This window comes from Lissotriton vulgaris, chromosome 6 (genome assembly GCF_964263255.1).
Source record: "Lissotriton vulgaris chromosome 6, aLisVul1.2, whole genome shotgun sequence".
Classification (NCBI taxonomy): Eukaryota; Metazoa; Chordata; class Amphibia; order Caudata; family Salamandridae; genus Lissotriton; species Lissotriton vulgaris.
Window position 1 is genome coordinate 1,283,723,058 of NC_141694.1, and position 20,402 is coordinate 1,283,743,459.

Below are 20,402 nucleotides of genomic sequence, written 5' to 3' on the forward strand. Positions count from 1 at the left end.
ACAAGCCTTCAAGCAGATGCTTACATAACATTAGAGGGCATCTTGCCAAAGTGTGATTTACTATGTACTCTTGCCAGACTATTGCGTGCTCGTGTTCTGTCTGGCTCGTGCAAACACCAAGTGCATCTGCTAGATTTGGCAACACCCCGGACTCTGCTTACTTGTTTCCAGGTGATACTGAAGACCTATATGAAACATATTCCTAATAAGCAGAACAACTGATCTAAGCAAACTCTTGGTAAAATTGCCCGATGTGATAAAGTACCTTGGCAAGCTGTAGACATACTACATTTGGGGTCACTGTCTCACTGATCTGTCATTCGTCATCTCAGCCTTAACAATTGAGGTTTAACTCTTGAGGGGAGCCTCCTGCTATCCAATGCTAATTTAGCACAAACAGATACAGCAGTAATGCAGGGGTTCCACGTTTATGACAGGAGCCCACCTTCGGTGATCCCAAATGCTAGACTCATAAATGTCAAGTCTTCTTACACTTTCTCCTACCACACAGAAAAAACTTTCTGACTTTATCCCACTCTTACAGGATCTTTTTTATCCCAACTTTCTCCCTTTGTTAGATATTTCTTATATTTCTCTTCTTCCGGCTTTCTCCCCTTCTAAATAATTTTTCTTGTCCTGTGTTAAAAGGCTGATGATAAAAAAATAAGGGGCAGATTTACAAGCCTGATGCGCCACTTTTGTGTCACTTTTAAAACATGGGAAAAGTGACGCAAAAGTGGAGCAAGTGGCTTGTAAATTAGCCCCTAAATTCTTCCTCAAAAAGAGTGTCTATACATACTGCAAGCCAGAACAAATCAAGCACTGATCCCACCAACACCAACCCAGAAGCATACCGTTCAACCTTTTGTAGCATCTTTTGGGTGAAACGCTCAATTTTAGCATGTAACCCAATTATTTATTTATTTATTTATTCTACCTAAGTAGGACATTATTTAACCTACCTGTATATTTTAATCGGCATATTTGCAACACATAAACACTAATTTAAGTGAATGGCATATTTAACAAAGTAGTGTTCCTTTTATACTTCACCTCTGAGGTTCTTCACTCCTGTCACAGTTGTCAAACTAGGTACAGCTTTCTGCAGAAACAGACCAATAATGTGAATGTCCCCGCCTAGAACAAAGTCTTGATCGGCAGGCCACAGTTATGAATATCGGCAAGTCTGGAATGGTTAAGAGTTGCTGCAGTTTTTTTAATCTAATACTGCATCCCCTGGAGCCTGTTGCACCCAACAGCAAAGCGGATGAAGCAAGGGCAGGTGACAGATATAAGATTGCCCATCCCTTTCAGAGTAGGTGTCATGCACTAAAGAGGGGGGTGGGGGGGGGGGGGTAATTGAGAGCTGTGGAGTGGCATAACAAATGTGCCACTGGCCGAAATGCCAGCAAGGACAATGGGGATGACGCCCCCTATTTGGGTCGTAAAAGACAGCCGTAATCGGAAGCCCTGGTCTCTGTTGCCATTGCAAGCCCTGATAGTCCATCCATGTTCCCACCCAGTCTGTGGAAGCAGTCAGACTTCCGAAGCTTTAAACATATCCGCTTATCTATGTTTTCTTTCATTATGTGATTATGCCTTTCCTGCCTTTGCCTCACTTTTATCTTTGACCTCAGCACTATGCAGATGGCTTCACGTGTTACTCTTGGTTCCTAATACACCTTTTTGTTTTGCTCTGTGCAAGCGAACCATTATTAAAGAGAATACTAGTGCTTTTTTGTTCTGCAAAAACAAGACGATTAAAAATCATAAGCTGTGTCACTTGAAGTAACCGAGGAATGTGCTGTTTATCATATCGGATGGTCATTGGCCGCTGGGTAGCATGGCCAGAAATATTGCTGGGACGAATAGTGCTACACTGGGCATATCACCGTGCACTGCATGGTTCCAGATCAGTATAGACTAGAGTTTAGTAGTCACTCATGGTAACGCTGAAATCTTCATGACACTTCCAATGTTGTGCTTTCATAAAGCAGCCTTGCCTTTCAGGAGGCTGCCATATTTGAACGAGGGATGTTAAGGTACATTGAAGAGTGTGCAGAAATAGGGTATAAGAGCACAATGTAGATAGACAACAGAGACGTCAGCAGAATAAATAGAAAAGCAAGACCACAACTTGGAAATTTATAGACTTCTGATTTTCAGTTTGCCATACCAGAATGGCAAAAGGAAATGCAATGCAATGTAGAAGTGACACTACAAATTAAACAAGCATCGGCAAAGCAAGTAGTGTTGGCTTATTGTGCTGCAAACAGTTGCAAATACTGGCACACACAAACGTACAGGCTATTTGTGTCTTGTCTCTCGTCAACTACCCTCTTTCGGTGGTCCCCTTGTCTGTGTTCTGTTTTTCATTTCCTATGATTGTAGTGCTAAATGCCACCAGCATCACAAGCTCAGGGAGTACAAATCAGCAGCATCACACAGGGCCACAAAAAACGACCTATATACAAGCACACCCCACAAGTGTGTGTATGCCTGTGTTTGCCTTTGTTAGCACTCTATATTCAGACGTGGCTTTGACAATGAATGCACTGAATGCGTTTGAGGACTCTTTATTTGGTCCTGTCAGGCTCTGAATTAGCATATGGGGAGGGTGCATTCATTTCAAGATTTTGAAGCAATCAAGATGTGGTCTGCCTAATCCAGTCTGAGAGCGGTAAAGGTATGTAGTGTTTTTGATGAAAATTGGGTGCAGACTACAGCCTTTAATGTGGGTTTGGAAAGTGTAATGCACACAGAGATGTAAGGATTCCTTTGTCTTTTCCCAGTGGAGGTTGCAATTTCCCAAGAATATCTGAGCACAATAGGATGCGTGGACCAGTGCTATAAACAAATAAATCATCAGTACAACCCAATTCCCCCTTCACAACCGCTTTGCGACTCACTCAATGATTTTTTCATTGACAAGGTCGCCAAGATCAAAGCCAATATTTCCCTCCCTTCCCCTACATTTACCAACCCCTCCCCGCCCGTTGTCACGTCCAAACTCACCTCTATCCCTCCCTTAACCAAGGCCACACTCTTCCCCCTGCTTCAAAGGGTAAAGTCAGGCTCTCCCCTTGACTTCGCCCCCGCTCACATCTTAAGAGAAATCTTCCTGAACTGCCCCACTCCTTCCCTCACACTCTTGAACGACTCGCTCAGCAACGGAACGGTCCCTACTGCCCACAAATTCGCGGCTATCATCCCCATTTTAAAAAAAAACGGCGCTGACCCTTCTTCCCCTTCCAATTACTGTCCCATCTCCCTTCTGCCTTACCTGGGCAAGGTTCTAGAAACCCACGTGACCAGTACCCTGAGCACCTATGTGGAGACCAACCACTGCCTCTCCTCCAGGCAGGCCGGCTTTCGCCCGCTCCACTCCACTGAGAGGGTGGTGACCTCAGTGATGGACAGCCTACGCGAGGGCATTGACACTAATTGTCCGCAGGCCCTCATCCTTTTAGACCTGTCCGCCGCTTTTGACACGGTGGACCACTCCATCCTTCTCACCCGTGTCAAGGCGGCGGGCATCGAGGGCCTGGCCCTCGCTTGGCTTGAGTCCTTCCTGAGCGATAGGGCTCAGGCGGTTCATCTAGCTGGTTTCACCGCTGCCCCTCGTAGGGTTGTATGTGGAGTCCCCCAGGGTTCCTCACTCTCCCCTCTCCTTTTTAATTTATACATCTACCCTCTCATTTTTATGTTACAGCAGCTTGAGGTCACGGTGTTTAACTACGCCGATGACCTCCAGCTAATTTTCAATCTTTCCCACTCCCCCTCCTCCTCCCAGAACGTCCAGTCCGTCATGCTGTTCATCCAAGACTGGATGAACTGCAACCACCTCAAACTCAATCCAGACAAGACTGAGTTAGTCTTGACCGGAGGTGGTTGCAGTCCTTGGTCCCCTTCTCACTGGCCCTCCTCACTGGGTGTCCCCCCGCTCCCAGTCCCCAAGGTCAAAACCCTTGGTATACTCCTCCACTCTTCACTCTCTGTCCACTCTCAGATCACCTCGGTTGTTTCCTCTTGTTTTTTTTCCCTGAGAACTATCAGGAAGATTTCTCGCTTCTTCTCTCTGCCTGCATTAAAAATCATAGTGATGGCTATGGTGCTCTCGCGCCTTGATTACGGCAACATCATTTACAATGGCGCTCCAGCCTACGCCATTCACCGTTTGCAGCTAGTGCAGAATCAGGCAGCTCGCCTGATCCACGGCCTGCCCAAATTCCATCGAGTTACCCCCTTAATGCAGGCACTGCACTGGCTGCCGGTAAAAGAGCGAGCCTTGTTTAAACTTGGCTGCACCACCTTCCAGGCCAAAATGGGCACCGCTCCGGAGTTTATCTGCTCCGCCATCAAACCCTATATACCTGGCAGAGAGCTTCGATCTACCAACCAGGCCCTGCTAACCACTCCCCGTTTCCGAAAGAAAAAGGCCGGAGGAACCAAATTTGCAGTTCTCGCTCCTGCGTTCTGGAACACCCTCCCGATAGAACTCCGGACGACATCCTCCTACACTAAGTTTCGGAAGGGCCTTAAAACTCTGCTCTTTTCCCAAGCCTACAAGGTTTGATCCCTCTGTGCTCCTGTCACCCCTCGCAGTCTAAAAGCGCCAAGAAACCGCGTGGTAGAAGAGCGCTATATAAGCATTTTTAAATTAAAAAAAAAAAATTCAAATTCAATAACATAATTAGAACACATTTGAGGTTATTTGTGTGGAGCAAGGCTCCAAATCATGGGGGTTAATATGTGTGTTGGGCTCTTCAGAAGTAGGTTGGGTGAAATAGAAAGGTTTAGGACAGCAGCATCTGGGAGGAGAGTGTTTGAAAAATAGGTGGAGAATTGAAGACTTTGGAGTTTATTAGGAGTCTGGGGGTCCGCGGACCACCAAACTTGCAGGGGCGCGGAAGTGATGGTCTTCCGACTGCTCTATCATGACCGGGGCTGTCTGGCTGTCCGGCTGCCCAGGGCCCACCCCAACTGCCAGGGGTGGGCCCAGGGCAGTTGGGTGCCTGGTGGTAACTCGGAGGTCTTGAGACCACAATTTGCTGGGTAGGGCCACTGCGGGCCCACTAAGCAAATTAGTACCCTCACCACCACACTTTTCATGGCGGTGCAAGTGCCATGAAGTGTGCAGGTGAGGAAAGAAAGGTGGCCCTGTAGGGGAGTGCATGAAGGGAGGCAAATGGTGTGCCCCCCTGTCTGTATGCACCCTCATGTTCCTGCACGGAATGGATTCACAACATTGTGCATTTCAGTCCGTGCAGGAACATGCTTTGAAGTTCCCATTGTAGTGCCTATTTTAAAGGCACAGACATGGAAACGTCAAAGAACTGCCCACCAGCGACTTAAAAATTAATAATCTGGCAGGCGGTCTGTTTTGTCTTTTGGCAGTGTGGGAGCGGGCGGCAGTGTGGCGACCCTGTTCCTACACCACCAAAGTCATCATAAGGCCCTTTATTTCTCATCTAATGCATGTGGCCCACTTCAGATTGATGTCAGGCTCTTCATTTTTGAGAGTGGATTAAAGATTTGTGCTCTTATCAGAATTGAGTGGCTGAATTGAACTAGAATTGAAACACTCCTATTGATGGTAACGTTTTTCTATGGAGTGTAAATTTGTATACTGTGGTTTTGGTGCAGTGAACTAGACTTGCAAGACTGTGGCTTTCCTCATTTCCCTAGAATCCCCTCACTGGTGTCTCCAGAGGTCTGACTACTTGAAGAAAAGTTCTGCCATGGTGGATTTTGTCAGTGCAGGACTGCGTGGGATTGTTTATGACCAAACCCCATGGAAATGATATCAACATGGGTAGGATTGCCCCAGAGAACTTTCTTCTTTGTTGGCTGGGTAGTATCCCCCACTCACAAGCTAGTGACAGGCATTAAAGTGCCACTCTAAGTTCTTTCTTGAGAACACCTTTAGAACTGTGAAAGGAAGATGGAGGACTGCACCTGCTGCTGAACCTGAGGAGAGAAACTCCCAGGGGTTGCCTGCTGCCCACTTGTACCTAGGGCTGAAGAGTGGACTCTAAGGCCTAGTTGACTAGTCCCCTGTTAAGCTACAGGAACACACACGCTTCAAGAAGCCCAATTCACTGCTTAGCCCATCTGGCTAGTCCTAACCCCCAAGTGGTGCCCAAAAGTTCATGAACCCTGGGCTGGTGTTAGACTGCACTCTTTTCTCCCTCCAAATTTGCAAGACTGGATACTTTGGGTCAGATTTACTAACTTTTCATGCAATGCAGTGCAGCATGGCAGGTTGATGCACTCCATTGGGTGAAAGGGAGAGAGCAGCAATGCTCCATATCTATTAACATATGGTGCACTTCTGCTCTCTGATAGCACTAGCGCACATGAGGCAACCGAGTGTCAATGCAGCCAACCTTGCACCCACATTTCTATTAGGGTAAGCCTGTCTGCTCTGTGCTACAGCTACCAAGGGTTGAACTCATTGAAGCAAAAATCCACCTTTGTGCAATATCATGACAAGTTGGGAAACACTTTGATAAACATAAGTTATGTCTAGAAGAAACTCACATTCCAGACCAAAATCACGTATAGGTGCAACATTTAATTTGGCTGCAAACTCCCCCTTGGTGCAACAGGAGTGCAGTGACAATTTTGGATGCAAAAATACATTTAGGAGCAAGCATCACATTGTCATGGGCAAATACATTGAGGTGCAAAATACCTTTGCTGCAAAATCAGTAGGAGTCTGGTATTACATGTTGGTGCACATTCACTCCATACAAAGAGAAAGTGCAGGATTGAGATGTCACATTAGGGGAAAAAGGTGAGCAACAGAATGAAATTCGATTTGTTCGACAGCATTTCACATTGTGAAATCACCTTTGGTAAATCACTGCTTCTGTGGGATAACATTGATGTAAAAAATATTGCAAAACAAAAATATCGCAGCAAACTATTGCGGCCTTAAAAATTAAGCTTAAAAATCATGGTTCTAAATATTGAGATTAAATAGGTATATATTTAAAATTATGTGAAATTAGAATACATTTTTAAAATTACACATTTAGGTATCTATATATGTATCTATCTCTCGGGAACTGCTCTCTTATGGCAACTTACTGGGTCATTCACCAGCCTGGTACCCAACAAACCTTAGTTTCGGTAATGGCAATGCAAAGGAACGTCGGCTGCTGAAGGTACACAGGAGTGAGGTAATGGCTCAAGACTTCAGGGAGAGCCAGAATACAACTCCCGAGTGCACTGCACCACTTTTCTTTGGTCAAAACCTTGGCGGGCCCAGCGGCCAGCACTTCTTTGTCTTCAGCACGTCGTTTTACCTGCAACTTGCAGGGGACTCGTTCTACCGGTCCAGGGGAGTCTGCGACTGCTTCTGACTCCCACAGGGGTCACTCTGCCAGGGAGTGCCGAATGTTGGCCACGTATAAAAGCCAATCATGCAGTTCCAAGCAATGGTGCCACAGGGATCCAGTATCCCTCTGTTCCTTTGTGGCAGGGCAAAGTCTTTTTGTCAGTGAAAACGGTCTTCTTGCTGTTCTGTTCTTCCTTGAAGTACGTCGATCAGATTGGGGGTTCTGGTGCCAAGAGTGTCCCTTAAATCCTGGATTTAGGGGAGTTAGGGGTGTGGGTGCTATTAGTCAATGGGCAGCCACTCCCTACAGCCAATCCTGCCCTGCGGTGAACACATCCAGCAGTGTGGGGCACTTTACCTACCCAGAACCGACTATTTCTGCCCTCCTAAATATGGTAATAGTCCAATTTAGGTGTGCAGATACAATGCCAACCCTTAGGGGTGTAGCCAGCCTTCCTGGAGGTGTACACGTTCTGCATACCTAATTTTCCACCTTGCCCTGGTCCAATACGCCAGTGGGCAAAGGGGGCTTTGTATTCCATGGGAAGACAGCCTTCTTGCATATCAGAGGTAGTAAGAGCCTTTGAATCTTGCCACTTCCTTCCTGCCTAATTCTTTGTTCTACTTCCTGAGAGCATGCATTCTACCTGGTGGGAGATCAGAACTCTGTCTTGGCGGCAACTGAGGTGATAAAACACTTGGGCCTGCCAGTCAAAGTACATGTCAGCTAAGATAACCAGGTGGGCAACCTCCAATTAACCACCTGTGTGCATGCCAGCCTTCCCTTGACACAATATTTGTGTCAGGGGAGAGAAGGCAAATTGTTTAACACCAAACTTGACATATTTAGGTGATACCATAAGGGAGCTAGCAACCCTGGTATGCCTCGGTATTAGTCCCATGTAATCCTATAGACGTATCACTTATAGTGCACTTTAATGGACATGTATGCGTTCACTCACATATGTGCACTCTTAATATGCTGCACCCTTTCTCCTGGGCTCAAGAGGCCTGCTCTAGGTGTGACTGGCATATACTAAAAGCAATGCTGGTACTCTGTCACACATGGTGAGCAAAAAGTAGAGTTGGGGAAGTGAACAATGTTCCAGCAGTTTGCAATGGCAGGCCTGCTGTCATTAATTTAATTGGGTCACTCAGAGTGGCACAACCAGTGCTGCAAGCCCTGAGTACCCCTTTACCAGCCATGCCCTGGGTACCACAGGTACCACTTAACAGGGACTTATTAAGGAGATAATCTCTTGACAATTGGGGATGCCAATTACACATGCCACTTTAGGGGAAATAACGCTGTCACTTGATGCTGTGAAGCAGGCTTCAGTGCACTGTCAGAGATGAAAAACAGCATCTAGTAGTTCAAATGGGGGCAGTAAGTGATGGGATATCTGCAAACAGTCCAGTTTCCTACACTAAATAACCGATTACACATAATAACATGTAAAAGAAAAATAAATTAATATACCTTCCAACCCCACCCCTCTACAGAACCAACAAGACACCAGTAATTAAATAGATTAAAAATAATTAAAAAATAATACTTTAAAAATATTACAACATAAAATAACTGCTAAAAACATTACAGACTCCTAACAATAACATTAATGACTTAAAACACACAAAATAATAAAACAATATCAAGTAATAAAACGTTGATACCATGTACAACTATATTGAAAAAACCAATGTTAAACAGCTAAAACATTATATTTCTACCTGCAATACTATTTGTCCCATAATATTCTTGTCATCACAATTTATTTTCACAGTATTTATGTCAGATGAATTTTCCACACAATATTAACGTCTTGCACCAAAATACCAGCATTAGTGTTCATCAGACCCCCTTTTCGAGAGTAATGGGGAAGCAGGGGTTACCTAGCCCAAATGTTGGGTTTGAAGACTTTTACTCCTGATGTCCCAGGGTTGTCCAACTATGGATTCATAGCATCTGGGACAAGCCCCCTTTCAGCACCAGACTCTCAGGGTTCGCGTGGTCTGAGTAGCCCAAGGTTCCCAAGGGGGGAAGGTTGGATACAAGGAAGTGAACATGGGTTTAAGACTCAAATTCATGCAGCAATAAATCATTGTCCAGCCAAATACTCACTTTAATGAAAAAAGAGACATATTTTATTTCTACCGCTACCAACACAAAAGAAAAAGACAGCATTCACAAATGACTAAGCAATCCCCCTAAGGTCGGGAAACTAGTGTTTCCTTGGAAGCTCCCTATTCCACTTTCTCCTCACTCTAGCGACCAAGCTTATTCCCCATTCTCTATTGGCAACATCCATGGTATGACCAACTAGTAGTCCGAGTCACAAGAGCCACTTTGGCTTTCTTGTAAAGGAAAAAGTGTTCCAGCACTGATGTGCTATCTAGCCAGCAAGTTCCCCCAGAGCTGGCTGACCTGAATTCAGGGGTTTATTTATGAAAGGGTATTATCAAGTTTGCATCATGCAACGTTGCACAAGCGTGATGCAAACCTCTAAATCAGATTTCTGAAGGCACGCAAAGCCACTTTGCTAGACTCTGGGTAGCTTAAAAAATCTGAAGTAATGCATTAGTCTGCCCGGGAAGGCATTCCATGGGTGTGGCATGGGTGTTCTCATGCAACTCCCATGGATTTTGACGTATTCCCAACTTTACAAGAACTTGTAAACCTGGCGATGCACCAGAATCTTACACCTTCCCAGGGGAGGTGTAACAAGGAGTAATATTCCTATTTCTCCTTGTTTCTTCCTCTTTGTATGTGTACTGCACTTTGCAGCATATATAGAAAGAGTAAAATGCCTCCCATGTTTTTGTGGAGGAAGGTGACCATTTCTGCACAAAAACAATCCTGTATGCAACACAGGCACCCTTGTACCATGATGCACGGGTGGATTCATTGGCAGCAGGCTGCAAAAAAGGGCTCCAGTGCAAGGGAAAGGACAGGAATGTCCATATTGCCTTAAATACAGTGCATTTCTACCCTTTCCCTGTCACACAGTGCAATGCAGCAAGGTGACTTGCTGTGCAGCGCTGCACTGCAGGACTTTCCCATAAAAGAGCCCCTTAGTCTTACGAGCACTTGCAGGGTCAGATGTCAGAGGGTGAGTTTGTGAGAGTGTCCACTCTGTGGGCATTGGAGTGGAAGCGGATGGTCTAGATGTGTTCACTGATCCTTGATCTCCTCCTGCAGCTTCTCAATGCAGGAAAGTCGTTTGATTTTTCCCACCACCGTGGGAAGATGATGGGAAATTACTGATGCTGATCCCTCATTTGGAGGTAGAGACTTGGGGGTTCCCATGACAGCTTCTCCCCTCCAACAATGCTCTGCATCAGTACACACTTCTGGCTAGTTTCAGTGATACCCTCTGGCATACGGCATCACCGCATCCCTACTGTAGGCAGGCCCCAATTAGCTCAGTACAGCAAAAGTCCACATAACAGCCCCTTCCTGGCATACAAGGTTGCCAATCCTTAGCTGTACAAGTACTACAGCCGGGTCGGTAACAGCAGTCAAGCCAGTTCATGTGCAGCAGAGCCTCCTGGCATATGGGGATGCCAATCCATAGTTGCACACAGAGTCCGCCTTGATCAGCACAGCGTACACCAATGATCACTTCACAGCGGCCCCCTCAGCATAATGGGGTCACCTACTTTGTCCTGCACAGGGGTGTCTCATCACACCCCACAATGGGAGTTGAAAGGATTCCCCACTGGTCCTCACTCCCTCCAATGCTCAGCTCTTCCTCACAGGGCACACTGGTCTTGGAAAGCAGGCATGCAATTGTGCTCTGGACTCCAGGGCAGGTTGTTTTAGATTCCCTGGGTGATATCCACTCACCCATGAGGGAGACTAGCAGGCCTTGGTTCCCAGTCCTGGTCACAGGCAGAAGTCTTGAAGAACTTCCCCTCTACACACAGCCCATCTGGCTATTTGGCAGATGACAATTTTTGGAGTCCCAAACTCCCCTTCTTATAGTCCATTTTTAAACACCAAAAAAGATGTAGAATCTGAGTCTTTAACGTTTATGTTGGGGGTCTGCTTCTTTTGAGGTGCCAACTCTTTTGCCCTCTTGAAAGCAGTCTGTCACAGCAGAAGTGATTCCATAGCTCCATAACACAGGCCATACGTGTGACTAGAGGTCACATCTGGATGTCAGGCACAGTGATATGTGCATCAAAAGGTGAGCCCAGGGCCCCAGCTCTACTTTTTATGAGTCTCTTATCAGCCACATCTCCTTCCTGAGAAGTGTCCATGCCCCTTCCTTGTGACCTCCCAATGATCAAAGAGCCCCCTTTGAAGTGCACGGTGAAGGCATGACTTTCTCCTCTCCATTGTGTGTCCCACCCAGCTAAAGGAATGCAGCAATACACAGATCTCTCTGGGAGGATTCCTCTAACTCTTCTACTCATGTTTCACCATGCCCCAAAATGGAACCCAGGGTCCTCCATGCCTTGTACCATTCACAGGCACACATATACCAAGCACATGTCTACAGCATACACATACTGAACAGCACTGTATACTCACTATACTGTACCGCTTATGGGCCAACATACATCCAGCATATCCATTTTACATGCATGCACTGCACAGTACATTGTGCCCTTCCCAGGCACACATACACCCAGCACAGATACACCGCTCATGCCCTGCTTAGCACTACACACCAAACCGATGCAGGCCAAGGGGAGAGTTAAGCACACAGCAGTGGGACTTTAAAATGAGTGAGCCTGTAGGCCTCACTCCAGAGACACAAGTTAAAAAAGATCTGGTCACTCCTACTGATTACTACACGGTATGCTGCCACCACCCCACTTATGCTGCTTAACTCCTGGTGAAGGCAGTAACCTCTCACCACTACGAAGGTGGCACTTTAGGCAGCCCTCTCAGATTAACAAGACCGCAATCCATGAGACAGCCCAATGTCAATGGGCACAGGCATGATCCTGTTTGAATATGACAACAAAATCAGTATTAACGATCCAGAAATCAGTACAATTGGGCACTTAGGGTAGGGCTTCATGTCCATTATAACGGAGAGGACTTTTCCATCCCAAAAGTGTGGAAAATCTTTCGAAGCACAAATCACATTTGGGATAAAAGCACATTTATGTGGAGAATCAGTCTTGGTGCAACAACACCTGAAGTATAAAAATCCTTGTAAGAGCAAAAATGAAATGTAATTCCTAAATCCCATCTACCCTTAAACCCACTTTTAGCTGCAAACTCTACAGAAAGGAAAAATACATTTAGGAGCAAAAATTGCATTTAGGCACAAACACATATTTAAGTGCAATGTCACCCTTGGTGCAGTCAGCAGGAATGTTGTTTCAAACTTAGCTACAAAATTAGCCAGTACAGACAGAAAACACAACAGTAAGCTATCGCATTAGGTATAAAAGTTGAGACATCACAATTGGTTGGCAGTAAACTTAGGTGTAAAATCTACCTTTGCGCAATATCAGCACGAGGGTGGAAAGGAGGAGCACAAGGAAAATTCAAGAGTAAAATCACTTTTAGGAGTAAAATCATTTTTATGCCCCACATACATTTGGATACAAAGTAAGCAGCATCATGGAACCACATTTAGGAAAATCACAAAACGGTACACAATCACTCTTAATGCAAAAAGAGAGCAAAACAGTTGTAGGAGTACAACTCATACCAAGGAGCAAAAACACTTTTAGGTGAAAAAATATATTTATGTGCAAAATTGCTGTTATTGCAGCATGACAGGAGTCTAGAAGTACTTTTAAGAGTACAATTGTGTCTTCACTTCACTGTGCGGCTACTTCTCTTAACCGTCCATATACTCTTTTAGCAGGTGGGCTAACCTAACTGCCAGTGACAATATCAAAATACTGCTCTCGCCAGATCAAAAATCAGTAGCTCAACAGATTGACCAAAAGATAGCCTACAGTCAGACCTAAAGATAAGCTATAATACAATAAAATACAACATTTCCAAATAACTTCGCCCACGCCATCAGATTCCATAACCAAATCAGACAAATACCTTTAAAATGGCGCCAAGAAGAAAGAACATCACACATTAGAACTAACATGAGTGTTCATAAGTGATATTTTTAGTTTTGTGCCCACTTCCTGCACATAGAGTAAAGATGCCAAGTCATGCTTTTCCATTTCCGTTCTAGGTAAGTCTACTGTATGCGTGGTTGGTAGTTTCCGGCAGCCATTTTGATTTAGAGAGCTAGAGACATTTGGTGAAAGTGAGTGAGCCATCACCTGCATTCAGTCAACTGGGGCCCGTGCAGGTAAGAGCGGTGGGGCGGTGGGGCCGGGTGGGGAAGGATTTAGACTGACGATGATGAGGGAAAATGAGTTATTTATTTAATTTTCCCGTGTCATCGTCCATCAAAATCCCCCTCACCCGGCCCCACCGCTTCACCGCTCGTACCTGCACGGGCAGCGGCTGCATTCAATACACAATCAGCAGAAACATAATTGCCTTCATTTCCATCATTCAATGACCACATTTATTCAGTACCTGGACTCTGCTGAGATTTATCAGTATCGTCCATCATAACTTCTAACGCAGTCCTTACCGGTTACGAAATCCCCTTTGGAAGGCTTTGCCCAGTCCAGAATGATGAACGAATGACAGCCCTCCACGGCCACCACCGTGACATTGTAAGTGATGTTCTGGGGAGGCAATCTGTTGTCAGTCAGCCCTGGATGTATGAGTTCCTCTAAGCTCCCGACTTGAAAGTGCTCCAGAGCATCGTTCAGCGAGCATGGGACATCAGGGTCTTTGCTGATGTAACTCACATAAGGAGCTGAAAGAAGGCAGGAGAGAGCATCATTCAGCAGCCCACACAAACTGACATATTGTACAAAGCAATGGCAATGGTACCCTAGTTTGCTTGAAAGCCTATTAAAGGTTAAGCCTGGCTAATATATGGTCAGCCATCAAGAACCTGTCTTTAACATTTTTAATGGTGCATTTCACTAGGGATGTGCAAAGTTGTGTTTTTTCACCAGCAAAGTTTTTTCATCCTGTCTTTCTTTTGTTTCCTGGTTTACCTAGATCTGAGTAAATTTGTTTTATGCATTGTAGAATATTTTCTACTGCATTACCACATAATTTCCAATGTAATCAAACCTAGCTAATACATGGGTTTTCACTGTAAATGTGCCTTTGCAGACCGTTTCTAAGTCACAAAGCCAAATGTTTGCAGAATTTTCTAACTGGAACAGTTCAGAATCTTAATGAAAATTGCAACGTTTTATACAGGAATGTGCGCGGGTAAGTAAGAATATAAAATGTAGCAATTTAACATGACCCTACATTTGATTGGTGTAACAAGCAGAAATACATTGAAAAGTAAAGATTATGGCCCAGATTTACAAAGATCCACACGTTCTTAACTGGGATTTGCACTGCCTTGCGTTGCTTTGTGAAGGAAAAGTAACTCAACGCAGCCCCTTGTGCTGCATTGGGTTACACTACGCCGAGGAACCTTTTCATCGGTGGAGCATGGACGTTTCCATGAACCCACCAGTGAATTTTGGTGTAGGCCCACATTTACTTAAGGTAGTAAATCTGGGAATGTGTCAAAATGTTACACTTTCCCCAATGAGGTGTAACAAGGATAAATCGGCCACATGCATCATTGTTGCCGTTTGCGATTTCTTAATTGCAAAAATTAAGGAATCGCAATTAAGAAATCGCAAACGGCTATGCACCAAGAAATCACAATTTTCTTTGCGATTTCTTAAATTTCCTTAATTGCGATTCGCAATTTGCGAATCGCAAATTGAAAATGTAATTTCAAGGTATAGGGGGGGTCCAAAGGACCCCCCCTGCACCCCTGAAATATAACTTTACGTGCATTTTTAACACACACATGCCCCAAGGGCATGGGTGTGTGTAAAATGAAACTTTCAAAAATGCACTTTTGTGCATTTTTGAAAGTTTTCGCAAATTACCATGAAGGTCAACTTCATGGTAATTTACCTCTCCCTATTTGCGAATTTGAAAATTTAAAATGTTTATGCATTGCATTTAAGAAATCTCAAATTGCGATTTCTTAAATGCAATCACAATTTTAGAAATCGCAACGTGATTGCGATTTTTAAAATTGCAAAAAACATGATGCATCCCAATTTTGTCAATTGCATTCGCAAAGGGCCGAAAATTGCGATTTGCACCGTTTGCGAATGCAATTGACAATGATGCGTGTGCCCGAATGTCTTTACATCTTCTCTGTACTTCCTCTTTCTATGTGTGATGTATTCCTCATCACATATGGAAAGGGGAAAATGCCTCGGACACCTGTTTTTTTGCACAGAAACAACCCTGTCTATAACACATGCACCCTTATATTATTGTGCAAGGGTGCCTCCCTTATCATTTAGCTGCACATAGTGCGCCAGCACAAGGACAGAGCAGAAATGCTCCATAACCTTGTAAATATTGAACATTCTGCTCTCTCGCTTTCACTCAATTTGTGATGCAACTTTGCTTGCTGCACTGCGTTGTATGAAAGATTGGTAAATATGCTTCTTAACTTCTGCCTAACCTCCTAAAGTGCTTATACACAGAGATTCAGTTTCTGAACTAACGTTTGGGAGGGGGAATTATAAACATGAGCGGTGGAGTTCTGTCTGTGCAGGTTGTTCTATAACTGAAACCCAAGGTGTCGGGTAAAAGGACCTAGTCATAGGGTAAGGATAGTGCATCTGATCAGTGAGATCAGGAAATGTCTTCAGGAAAGAAAAATTTCTTTCTTGAGTCCCCTCACTCACCAGGGTTTCCCCACGGTGACATGCTTCATCATAGGGGCCATCCCAGCTCTCTACGAACTGGGGCGTGCTGCGACTTGCGGAAAATACGTAGGAGCACTTATGAGGAAGACTATGTGCAGTGCAGAAAATGTGGTGTAGTGGGCTACAGTGATTAAAAATACCTTGCTAGTGGGCCAAAATACTTTATTATTGCTCCTAGATTGGTATGTCTAAAATGGGGTGCTACAGGGAAAAACTAACTATAATGGGTTAGAGATTCAGTGTATAGATCAACATGTTTCGAGCCTACCCCAAGCTCTTCGTCAGGACCACACAGGGACCAGCCCTGTGTATGCCACTCCTAATCAACCTAAATACGGAAATAAAGATATTTAAATAAATAAACGCTGCAACTAATAAAGCATGCGTTGGTTGTATCACGTAGTATTTTTTATGAGAGCAAGACTGTGCTTCATGGACCGCAGGGGTCGAGGTGTCCCTGAAAGTACTATTTCAATGTAGAAAGCCTCACAACTAAACACCTACTCGTCCCCCCGTCGAACCGCATCTTATGCGGTCCGACGGGGAGTCGAGTAGGTGTTTAGTCCATGAAGCACAGTCTTGCTCTCATAAAAAATACTATGTGATACAATTGTGATTGTATGTATACAACCAATGCATGCTTTATTAGTTGCAGCGTTTATTTATTTAAATATCTTTATTTCCGTATTTAGGTTGATTGGGAGTGGCATACTCAGGGCTGGTCCCTGTGTGGTCCTGACAAAGAGCTTGGGGTAGGCTCGAAACATGTTGATCTATACACTGAATCTCTAACCCAGTATTTTTAATCACTGTAGCCCACTCTACCACATTTTCTGCACTACAAATAGTCTTCCACATAAGTGGTCCTACCTATTTTCCGCAAGTCGCAGCACGGCCTAGTTCGTAGAGAGCTGGGATGGCCCCTATGATGAAGCATGTCACCGTGGGGAAACCCTGGTGAGTGAGGGGACTCAAGAAAGAAATGTTTCTTTCCTGAAGGCATTTCCTGATCTCACTGATCAGATGCCCTATCCTTACCCTATGACTAGGTCCTTTTACCCGACACCTCGGGTTTCAGTTATAGCACAATAAAGGAGGGCGTACCTAGCTCGAAAAAAAACACTTCCTCCCCCATTCTTTTGGATATTTGCAGGTTGTTCCACTGCATTTGCCTCTTTTGGAAATCACAACCTTGCATTTGCATTTTTAGGTACGATGTGAAACTGTGTTTGTCTTTTTAGTAAATAATATGTGGGTACGGGGTTTAGGTAGTGCTTCTGTCATTTTAGGGTAAGGTCTAGTCAAGCGAGATGATGTTGTGGTTGACACAGTTGAAGGAGGCCATAATAGTGCATTCGAAACCATGGTGAATATTGCTTCTTCCACATTAGATGTGCTATATGCTATAATGCACTTATAATATGTGGGTGGGGCATACACCCTACACGTGCTGGAGTATCCAATACGCCAAACTGGAAATTAGGCCAACGTCCTGAGTGTGTAACTTGTGGAGAACTGGTATCTTTAAATGAGCACAGGTTAGGGTACGCAGGTTTTGTAGAGGACAAGGGATGACAGAGCCTCTCTTCCCTCTACGGTTAGGTCTGGTCTGAACATAATTTGTTTTGCAGCAGGTGTAAAATAATACTAGCAAACTCTTCCAGAGGTAATTTACGAAGGCCTATAACGCTTGGGTGCTCTGCAGCTCATGATATATATTTTGAGTCGCTGCTAATGTCATTGCTAGTCACTGAACAGTAAAAAATGTGAGCTACTTATGGAGTGCATTGGATGATGAGAATTTTAATATGAGGGCTGGCCTGGTTCCACTCTAGCGGTTTATAGTTATGCTGCATGGACAAGAGAAAAGGAGGCCCATACCTGCAAGACTCATCCAGTCATTGCTCAGCAACAACTACCATGTGTTTTGAAGAGCTGTAAGATAATTTACGTCTAAAAATGGGAGCTATGTATTATTTATTACATGTGGCATGAGCAGATACTAATTAGACTCTAAAAATGCCGGATGTGGGCTATTTCAGTGAGTATTATTTTTTAATGTGATCAGGGCAATTTGTTGGAAATAATGGTTTTTTAGAAGGTTTTTCATATGTTTGTGGCAAGGGAACCATGATTGACACACTTTACTGTGCGTGGTTGGTGGGTAAATAATGTTGTGGTGTTGCTTTTTTGGGGGATGGAGTAACGTAAGAGGTGTTTTTGTTTTTTGTAATGTACTCAATCAACACTTGTTTTCAATTCTTAGCACTTATATCCCCCATCAATTCCATTCACTTATGATAATAAAGTGTGGACTAGAAATGGACAGAATGCTGCATGAGCAATTACACTGTAAAGCAAAGTCAATTCCGCTCAATCTCCCAAGAGACATGGCAATCAACTTTCTATTTATAGTGTAACACATTATCAAAAACACTCTGCAAAAGTCATTGAACAATGGCCTGCTGATAAAAATGTCCGAATTTGGCTTTCAATAATACAAATAAACAAACTAACTTAAGAAAAAAGTTACCAGTAAATCGTTCTTTCCCAGCGATATCATGGCTAGACACCAAAGGTGGTTTGAAAGGTGTAACTTCCGGCGCTGCTTCGGTGACTGAAGGTTGTGTAGTTATTAATTCCACACTTGGGGGCAAAGTAGTCTCAAACATTTCATAATCTTCAAGGAAAAGAAAAAAAGAAGAGTTAGCAATTTATCCCACACCAAAGAGAATGGAGTCAGTTATGGGTGCCATTTTCACCGGCTCATTATCAAAGAATGACATAGAAGGAAATCTGACATTAGACAGGTATTCTTATCAATTTTATTGGTCCATCTCCTGAAAATAATCTTGTCTGCATAAACCTCCTAGTTGCTCTACCAGCTGGCTAGCGATGGAGGGCTGAGGTGAAGCCACTATCGTCTTTGTCCCAACTTCAAAACCAACTCATCTCTCACTCGCTCATTAATTTCAGGCTCCCCCAAGATACCCATGTGCTGGCTTCAATAGGCCTCAGGCAGGCCATCATCTTGGATAGAGTCAGTGAGTCTTAACATGGAGGCTGGAGCCTCTCACTGTCCATTTTTAGGTTTTGCCTCGCCGAAGATGCGCTCTGCGCATCTTTTCGGCGCAGGCGAAATCCTGTTGAGAAGAGTAGTGTGGCTTTTGTTCGGCCCTCGTCCTTGATTGGCTGGCTCCGTAAACGGAGCCTTGCCATTGGACGAGGGGCCTGTCCGTCAATCCCGGACCAGACACGGGGGCGTTCCCGACATTCTTTGGCTTTTGCCGACGTCACGGGACGCCGGGAACGCCCCCGTGTCTGGTCCGGCATTGCCTGCACTTCTGCGAGGCTCCCGAGCGAAGGAGGAGCCCCGGGGAAAGAGCAAGTCCCGCCTCGGCCCCGGAACGAAGTCCAGGTGAGTGCTTTGTTTGCTGGTTTTTCGTGATGTACTATGAATTTCCAGACTACATCCTCGAGTTTGTCTGTAAAGCGCACTGACATCTGAGCGCAAGGTATGCGATATAAAAATAAATCACAAAGGTGTCTATTTTATGACCACTGAAAATCGTGAGTAAATGTGTTTCTTGCATATTTAAATGTTTGTGTTCGCAAAAAGCGTGATTTATATTAACCTATTTACAAAACTGAACGCTATGGAAAGGAGTTCCACGTTGCAGTTCGGTTTGAATTTATTTTTCAGGAAGTGTCATTGGCGTGCCTACATCCCTCAGCTGGCACTCACACGGGGACATTACCACAGCAACAACTTGGGGCTTCGGATGATAATAATTGCAAAGGCGCTGCATTGCCCTGTAGGGAGATGTTGCATCCAGCAAACACATGTAGCGGGCCCTCGTGACGCGGGCGGCCCAGGAGGGCGGAGAGGGAAGGGAGGGGAGGGGAGGGGGCGTGCCCAGGGAGGGCTGCCACCACCGCCGCAGCTGAGGCACGGGCATGACAGCAGGATTGCTATCTGGCCTGTAATTGCATCGGCGCGCGGACTCTGCAGGGCGCGTGCGGGCGCTCGAGACGCGGTGTCTGCAGCCTGCCAGCGCGTGCAGGGCGGCGATAAGGGCAGCGCGGCTGCGGGGGCATGCCAGCCGCTGCGGGGCTGCAGTCATGTTCTACAACTGCGTGAAAGGTCAAACGTGAGTACCGGTACCTGCAAGCCGTTCTGGGATTGGATGGGCTCAGTAAAGTGTAGTTTGGTGTATTTAAAAGTGGTCTGCTAATGAGCCTAAAAGTACAGAGGGCG

At 45.0% G+C, this 20,402-nt stretch overlaps 1 protein-coding gene across 2 annotated transcripts in view; it reads right to left on the reverse strand.

The window, feature by feature from the left end:
• The window catches only part of FNDC1 (fibronectin type III domain containing 1), a 1,121,378-nt gene that overhangs the window by 466,353 nt on the left and 634,623 nt on the right, over nt 1-20,402 (reverse strand). For both annotated transcript variants that reach the window (XR_015296657.1, XM_086927416.1), the window contains exons 13-14: nt 18,678-18,824; nt 13,921-14,151 (exon numbers count right to left, since the gene is read on the reverse strand). Coding sequence is in view for 1 of the 2 variants with exons in the window: in XM_086927416.1 (XP_086783542.1) it covers nt 13,921-14,151; nt 18,678-18,824 (378 nt within the window). In the remaining variant the exon portion in view is untranslated. The remainder of the gene's footprint in view (nt 1-13,920; nt 14,152-18,677; nt 18,825-20,402) is intronic.